Raw genomic sequence first — 9,417 nt, forward strand, 5'->3', positions numbered from 1 at the left:
AATTTATAATTATACCCAGAGCCAGAGGCAACCTTATCTAAATGAATTAAATCTCTTATATCAAACTTATTTTTTTAAATTCAAAGATCTAAGGCAATCTATTTTTTCTTGTAAAGTCATGCCACTAGATGCTATATTACTGATAAAGATATCCACTAACTACTAGCAATATTGCTTTAAATCAAATAATCAAGAATTACATACAATATCTAATATAAGTAAAATTAATAATGTATAATATATAATAATGTTGGTAAACAACATTTTCTAAATTACATATATCACAAAATATAGTATTGTAGTGTAAGAAAAATCGAAATCATATGTAGATGTTACAGCTTAAAACTTAAAAAGTATTTCAAACTTGTTCACGTACTATTTTAAATATAGATCGATTAATTTAATAGGTTTTTTTTGTTCTGTATTATCTTATAGATATACAGATATACTGCCTAGCTAAATCGCTTCGTATGCATTATACCATTTTCAATTAAATTCTAACTTTGATTAGTAAATTCTAACTAACGAATTCTAATTAAAGATTGGTGAATCCGGACATGTAGATTAAAAGAGCATTGTTTACAAAAGTTGATTCGCTTTTTTTAATCGTATATGTAATTTAGTAAAATCTCTAATTCACATTATATATGTAATTTAAAGACAAGCTAGAGTAGTACTAGTATATGATATATCATACTCCACGTTTTTTAAATTCAAAGATCATTATTCATATATTAGTTAAATAAAAAATTACTCATGCAGTGCACACTAGCCAATTTACGAAATTTGAATTTATAAAATCTAGTACATGTGATATGTCACTATGTAAATCTAGTGTGACATATTATGAATTTATAGCCTTCAAGCCAATCAACTTTATTTACATTGCATTTTATTTGACATTGAATTGCTACAAACAATAGAAGGAAAATCAAATGAATTGAAATGATGATATGCATTTGAACACTATGGGGTAGACTCTTTAATTAGTTCTACGAACTCTTTTCTTAGTTCTTTTTTTTAATCATAATTTTACCATTTCCTCTAGAGACTACGAATATGGGGTATTTCCGGCAAAAATTTCATTAAATATTAAATTTCTGGTTTTCATAAAGTCTTCACAAGAAAATATTACTTGTGATTTTATTTCAGCTAGAAGACAAACGGAATCGTGGTATTTTTTCCAAAAAAAAGTCGCAAATATTGTGTCTCTCTCACTTAAATAATAAAACGACAACTAAGCACTATAAATTCGGTATAAGAAAAAAATAAGAATAAGCACTAAAAATAGACAATTTTGAAACGAAATCTCTCTCTAATATCTGAATGCTTTCAATCCAATAACATTGGATATAACAAGTTTTCACTAAATTGGTATGTGAGAATTAAGTGTTGCAAAGTGATGAGCCATCTTGGATTTTGTCCTTCCCATTTTCCATAAATCTCAGCCCTCCATTCCTCTCTCCCACCTCTATATATACCCTCCCTATTTCTTGCTTGCCAACTCACTCAACATTCCTATATACACAAAACAACTATTAATTCTACACATAAGAATTCCTCATCTCCTCCTTCAAATGGGATCTTTAGAATCATCCAAGGTGCTTCATTCATTCATTCATCAAATATACTAACACTTAACTATCCCATCTGATCTCTCTCATGCATCTATATATAACTTGTGTGATTCTCAATTTATTTAATTTGCAGGCTCAAAAATTGAAGGAAGAAGAATACACAGGTGATGGAAGTGTTGATTTTAATGGAAAACCAGCTATTCGAGACCTAACTGGAAAATGGTCTGCTGGGACAATAATATTATGTAAGTCTACCTCATAAATAAAAGGTTTCAATCTTGATCAACTTTCACATCAAAGAATTATGGAGTTTTAGTCCAATTACGTACATTTACACTAAATTAGACGTCTATAGGCTGCAAATGGTTATAAATTGAAGTTCTTGAAAATGACAATTTTGGCTGGGGAAGGCACTAAATCCATAAAAAAAATGTTGTAAGAGAGATAGCAAGTGTCCTAAGTGTTGTGGCATGCAAATTCCTACCACACCCACATCACAAATTAACCTCAAAAGTCTTAATCCAAAAAAAAATTCCTTTTTAAGTTGATGAGTAACATTAATTCTAGCTAGCTGCAATATGATTAATAGGTGTATATATATGTGTGTATATGTTTGTGTGTGTGTGTTGCGTGTATTGATAATTTTAATTTAGAAGATATTAAATTAAATGCAATAAAAACCAATAGAATCTGACACGTAATTGAATACCAAGTGTTTGCACGGAGAGGGAGATCGACACTTGTTCTTTTTTCTTCGATAAGGGTTACATTTGGATTTATAGAGGAGAGACAATTTTGGTTTTGATTCATTAATTTTCAATGCATTGTATATGACCATCTCTCTCTATAAGGCTAATTCTATTTTTTGCTTTTTCTTGGTTTTTTCATAACCACTATAAATGGAAAATGATCGACAACTAACCAAAACATATATCGTACTATAAGAATCGAGGGGTAGAAAATGATCGGCCAATTTTAGTATTATGGTTGGAGTATACAAATGCTTTTTATTCCAAAACATGAGTGCATTGAATATTGATGACAGCACTAAGCATTATTTGCGAATTGCTAATTATTCAAAATGAATTGATCTTTTCCTAAATATTTCTATAGATGGTGTTGAATTATCTTAAATAATTGATCCTATCATTTTACCAAAACCAAATTTTCATCACTAATAAAGACTTTCATTATCATTTTACTAATAATACTCTTGGATACAATAATTGGGTTTCTTGATTAGTTTATTTTGAGAAAATTAGTATTTTTGTAATACCTCCACTAAAGATAATATTTCCAAAAATACATATCCAAACTAATTTGTTTTCGTATTCAAATATGCTCGTGATCTATTGAGGCGTTCCTTTGCTAAAACAAGAGTTAGATCTTTGTCAATTTCATCAAAGTTAGTTATACCATACTTCCAAAACCCCATCCCTGTATAGTTATCCAAATACTTAAGATATTTTTAATTTCTTGAAAGAAAAATATGAAAATACATAAACAAATATAAATATATAGTCATAATCGAGTTGGATTTATTAAACATATAAACAATTATTTAGTGGGTGAGGAAAAGTTTTAAAATAGACAAGATATTGGCATGGATAGCGAAGGCATGGGACCTTTCAAGAGTCACTTGTAAATTTGTAATGCCTGCATTTTTTAGGAAAGACTAAAGCAAAGGTTTCACGTCTAATATTTGCAACAAGTGGAAACTAAGCATATACTAATTCTTTACACGAATCTAGAAAATAATTCTCCCTAATTGCACGTGAACACCTCAATCTATCTATGTTTAGTTTCAAATTCTTTGCTTTTGACAGTCTCCAAATCAACAAAGGATATGTTGCAGTTGCATTTTGGTAATAGAGTTTGAAATGCAGTGAATCAAGGTCTAGCAACGCTAGCATTTTTCGGGGTGGGAGTGAATCTGGTGCTGTTTCTAACAAGAGTGCTGCAGCAAGACAACGCCGAAGCAGCCAACAGCATCAGCAAATGGACCGGCACGGTCTACATCTTCTCACTTGTTGGCGCTTTCCTTAGCGACTCTTATTGGGGAAGATACAAAACTTGTGCCATCTTTCAAGCAATCTTTGTTATTGTAAGTTTCACTCTCTCTATTTATTTTCCTCTCTCAGTGTCTAGGCATCACATGATCATAAACTTATGTATTACTACCATTTTGTGCAAGCAGGGTCTAGTGCTCTTGTCACTATCCACGCAGGTGTTCTTGCTCAAACCCGGGGGTTGTGGGGACGAGACGACCAAATGCAACACGCATTCGAGTTGGGAGCTGGGGCTCTTCTACATCTCTATATACATGGTGGCTCTTGGCAACGGCGGCTACCAGCCTAACATAGCCACATTTGGCGCTGATCAATTCGATATAGAGGATCCGAGAGAGGGCTATTCCAAAGTGGCCTTTTTCAGCTACTTCTACCTTGCATTGAACATTGGCGAACTCTTCTCCAACACTATATTGGTATACTTCGAAGACGAAGGCCTGTGGGCCCTCGGGTTCTGGGCCTCCACTGCCTCTGCCACCCTTGCCCTGCTCCTCTTCCTCGGAGGCACCAAGCGCTACCGCCATTTCAAGCCTAGCGGCAACCCCCTCTCTCGCATTTCCCAAGTCTTGGTTGCCGCCACCAAGAAGTGCAGTGTGAGGATCCCACCGGGCGAGGATGCTGCCAACTTGTACGAACCCGAGGGATCAAAGAACAGTGCCCGGAAGATGCTTCACACGCAGGGGATCAAGTAAGTGTGTTACACTTCAATTCAAGTCAAATACAAACTTATACAATGGTTTCAGTTCTCTCTTTACACGCTGCTGCTGACAATAATTTGCGTTGCAGATTCTTGGACAGGGCAGCATTCGTGACGGCACAGGATGAGGAGGAGCTGAAGCAGAGCGAGTACAAGAACAACCCGTGGCGGCTCTGCCCCATCTCCCAAGTAGAGGAGGTGAAGTGCATACTGAGGCTGCTCCCCATCTGGCTCTGCACCATCATCTACTCTGTCGTGTTCACGCAGATGGCCTCCCTCTTCGTGGAGCAGGGCGACGCCATGAACACGCAGATCTCCAACTTCCGGATCCCAGCAGCCAGCATGTCGAGCTTCGACATCCTCAGCGTGGCCCTCTTCATATTCCTGTACAGGAGGGTGGTGGACCCGGCCGTGCGCGGGGTGAGGAAGGACTCCAGCGGGCTGACCGAGCTTCAGAGGATGGGGATCGGGCTGGTGATTGCAGTGATGGCAATGGTGTCTGCGGGGATAGTGGAGTGGTACAGGCTGAAATACGCGAGGAAGGAATGTAAGCAGTTCCAGGGTTCGAGCACGCTGAGCATATTGTGGCAGGTGCCGCAGTACGGGCTGATAGGGGCGTCGGAGGTGTTCATGTACGTAGGGCAGCTGGAGTTCTTCAACGCGCAGGCACCAGAGGGGCTGAAGAGCTTCGGGAGCGCGTTGTGCATGACGTCGATATCTTTGGGGAACTACGTGAGCAGCCTGCTGGTGTCGATAGTGATGAAGATATCGACGGAGGACAACGTGCCCGGGTGGATACCAGGGAATCTCAACAGGGGGCATCTGGACAGGTTCTACTTTTTGCTGGCCGGGCTGACGGCGGTTGATCTCGTGATATACGTGGGGTGTGCGTCGTGGTACAAGAGCACCAAGTTTGGAGGGGAAGAAGATGAGGAGGAGGATTATGATGAGGTGTAGGTAGCTGATCCTCATTCATTGGACTTGTACAAAAGAGTTTGAGGAGGGATGAAGAAGAGACTGAGAGATACACTAAACGGCTCGAAATCAGTGAATGGCTAAGTGTTTAATGTGGTTCCACGATTGATCATGAAATAGATAAGCAATGCTACTTAGCAACTCCATGTTCATCTCATCTTCTAGCAAAATATTCCTTCCCCCTGCCATGTTGTGTGGTTAGTATTAGTTTTATAATGAAATGTGGAATGAGTATTGGAATGTGGAAGCTAAATTGAGACTTTGTATTAGCAGATATGAAAATGAGACTCCTAGTTGTGAACTGAACTGAACCGAAACAGAAAAATGAGCATCCTATCCTAATCGCGAAATGGGAAAACAAGACAACCTCTCCCTCGCTCTCTCCACCCCTCTTTCACACTCAAATTCGGCACGGGCCTCTTCGGCTCCCCCAACGACTCACTTCTCCTTCGACCCCTCCAACCCTACTATCTCTCTCCGGAAATCCACTTCTCCCACCATCAGCGGCGAATCAATTAATCCGGACGCCCTTTGCGATTCCAATTTCTTCGCGTTTGTGCCGTTGGAGGCGCCTGCAGTAGTTCCGCCGCAGAAAAATTCTAGGGCTTCGATTTTGAAGGGGCCAAGAGGCTGGCGCTGAACTTCAGATCGCGGAGGATCAAATGCTAATTTTGAGAATCAATTAGATTGGAATTCACAGGGTTGATGATGTGGTGAGGAGAAGAGTGAGAATAATGAGGCGAAATTGGGGGAAATGGAGGTGATGAAGAGCAAATGATCATGTAGCTTTTGGAGATGGTTTTTGTGTGTCATTCCAGTTGAGCATCTTTTGGAGGACTGAAACAAACTAGTACTACCGAGTTTTTACTAGATATTCCTAGTATTTACTTAAATCATATTCATATTACTATTAATAAAGGTTCAATGATATTATCTATACATATATAAAAGTTGAGTTGTGGGGGCATTTTGGGAATTAAAAATTTTGGTCCATAATAGTGTTTATTAAATTTTTTATACTTATTTCATGCTCCTGATGGCTCAGTTATCCGGCACGGAATGAGCAGAAGAGGAGTCGGGTGAAAAAAACAAGAGGTTATCCAGCATTGAATAGAATTGTGGCCATCCAGCATTGAATATGACACTAAATATTTTTCTACCGGTGGTTGTTTCACTAATTAAAATGAAATGATTAAATTGAAATAGTCAACTATCTTAATTGTATTTAATGTACAATTGAGGTCATCCAGCATTGAATGTGACACTAAATATTTTTCTACCGGTGGCTGTTTCACTAATTAAAATGAAATGATTAAATTGAAACATTCAATTATCTTAATTGTATTTGATGTACATAACGTATCGGGACTTTGACGATTTGATTCCAGCAGATTAATGAAAAGTTAGAGAATATACGGATTAAACCAATCGTAGTATCCGTATCTAATCCATATGCAAATATAACAACTTGCTATTAATTATGAAAAAATTCGGGATGATCAATGTTTCAAAATTATATTGTGTGTTAGTTTACTTACTAATTATAAGGAGTTGATGGATTACATAAAGCTTTTATGTGTGTATTTAATGTACATAATAACGTTTATTAAAGTATTAATTTATTTACCGTATGTTGTATTGGGTGGAATATTTATATGATAAATTGAAAGAAAAACAATGATAATAACATATTTAATAGATTAATTTAGGTAAATTAATTATATATAGATGATAATATTATTAATAGATTTTACTAAAACTGTACAATTTATTAATTAAATTGTATACAATTTTGGCATACTTTTTCTTTTATCTATCCTTATTTTTGCATGTTCTTTATTTATTTATTTTGTGTATTTTAAGCAAAATAAGAATCTATTACTATATAATTAAAAATTATTTATAAACTTGAATGTGTTTACAAGTTCAAGAATGATTAAAAAATTAAAAATAATAAAATGTAATACAAAGTTTATTAAATAAGCAATCTTTGAAATAATATTTCACTCAAATAAAAAGAAACTAACGGGTACTGATAAATTTTTGGAACACTTTTTAAAAGTCTTGGTTGAGTTTTTAACAACACTATATAGTTTTTATATTTTTATTTATTCATGAATTAATTCGAACAAAATCAATTTTGTTAGTATTGCCATGTGATAGCTAAATGTATTCTTCAAAAATATCATTATTTCATACTCCAATTTACAAAACTGCCATTTAAGATTTAAAAGTATATAATTTTGATAAAATCTATACATATATAAAAGTTGAGTTTTGGGGGCATTTTAGGAATTAAAAATTTTGGTTTGAGATTATAATGTGTTATTATACATATTTAAATGAAATTATAATGTGTACGGTTTTTATTGTTGTTATAATAAATTAATAATTTAGGGGAGTGGAAGTGGAAAAGTTTTAGCCTTAATTGTAAATATATATAAGTTTTGGATTATATTGTAAACGTTAGATATTTTTGTTGGTCCATAAAAAATTAATTCAATTATTTAATATAGCTGTTACAATTCACCAATCATAATCATCATTTGAATCAATTCATCTCAATCTTACACTAATAATATTTCGTCCATAACAATAGAATAGGCGGTTACACTAATTAGAGTGATAAATGTGGCATGCAATTTCTTCATAGAGGTTTAAAAAATTTTGGCAGTTGCAAATTTTTAATAATTATGATTTAATTTCAAAATTTCAATAATAAGCACCACATATCAATCCGCCATGGAATTGGGGTTACACGAACTAGAGATTAACTTTATAACAGCCACATTATTACACATTATTAGTAATTGTGTTAATAATAATTTAATGAAAATTATAACACACTATAAACTCCCTATATTTTTTGTCTATATATTTGTGTCATTGCTAGCTTATTGTCCACTTTCATATTACCCTCACCTATAATCTATTGCATCACTAAATTTTCTACAAAAAATAATATTTCGGTATGGTTCTTCCTCTTTGTCAACAATATCTTTTTATCTTTAACCACTTTATGCATTATTTTTGTGTGATTATTATGTTACTAATATTTGTTGTTGTGTTCTTACCAAAGAGGATGGTTGAAACTATGGAAATGGAACTAATCTCTTTTAGTGATCTACAAACCACAACTTTATCAATCAAATGTTGAAATCATGGAAGCATTCCCCTTGCCAAATTTGGTTTTGAAATTGGTAAGTAATCTATAAAATTTTATAGTACAAAACGCAAAGTTGTATTTGCATTGTTCATGAATGAAATATTTATCGAATTGTAATATGGGGTATTTAGTTGACTTTTGTTTGAAGTTCTCATCTACATATGAGAGCATACTAGCCTGATGGAGAAGATGGTGTCGACGCATGACGATAAAAGTGTTGGAGACGATGAGTGGAAAAGATGAAAGCTATTGGAGATAGATGGAGGCTGATGGGCGGTGGGCAAGAGCTGCATGAGCATAAATGATTCTGAACTCTAATATTTTTTATCGATTTCTTCATTTTTTGGTTGCATTCTGATATAGATCTTATTAATGAAGTTGATTGATTTTTTTTATTGTCAATCGATTTTTTTCTATTAGTGAAATTATTGAATGTTAATAATTAAATGGATTGATGAACAATGTAATTAAATCAAACATAAGTATAAGATTAGAATTTCAACATTGTTAATAACATAATTAAGATTGCTTCGTAATTAATGTCATTGGTTTTTATTGACAAGATAATTAGTTTACGTGAATATTTTGAAAGATTCAATGGCCAATCAACATTTTTGAACAGTTATACACTAATTAAATTTATTTAATTCAGACAACCATTAAAAAGGAAGTCATTAATAAAAAGTGTAACGATTATACAATAATTAAAAATTGTTTAATTTAGGATACGCCCTAAAATAGGGGGCGGTTGAAATTATGAGAACAAAATTAGAGAATTTAAATGGGAATCAAATAACGAAACTGAGAATTTAAATGGGAAAATAATGATACGCCCTAAAATAGGGGGCGGTTGAAATTATGAGAACAAAAACAAAGAATTCAAAATTAGTTAATTGAAAATCACCTCAAAATGCTAGAGTGGCAATAAGATCC

The 9,417-nt window shown here is 34.2% G+C and overlaps 1 protein-coding gene across 1 annotated transcript; it reads left to right on the forward strand.

The window, feature by feature from the left end:
- The first annotated feature begins 1,520 nt into the window (after nt 1-1,520).
- Nucleotides 1,521-5,366, forward strand: LOC121757331 (protein NRT1/ PTR FAMILY 7.3-like). The gene is made up of 5 exons (XM_042152877.1): nt 1,521-1,601; nt 1,711-1,822; nt 3,464-3,681; nt 3,775-4,334; nt 4,433-5,366. The coding sequence occupies exons 1-5, from the start codon at nt 1,578-1,580 to the stop codon at nt 5,298-5,300; spliced, it is 1,782 nt and encodes a 593-aa protein (XP_042008811.1). The 5' UTR covers nt 1,521-1,577; the 3' UTR covers nt 5,301-5,366.
- The last annotated feature ends 4,051 nt before the right edge of the window (nt 5,367-9,417 follow it).

The sequence above is a fragment of the Salvia splendens genome, chromosome 12, assembly GCF_004379255.2.
Source record: "Salvia splendens isolate huo1 chromosome 12, SspV2, whole genome shotgun sequence".
In the NCBI taxonomy this organism is placed as follows: domain Eukaryota; kingdom Viridiplantae; phylum Streptophyta; class Magnoliopsida; order Lamiales; family Lamiaceae; genus Salvia; species Salvia splendens.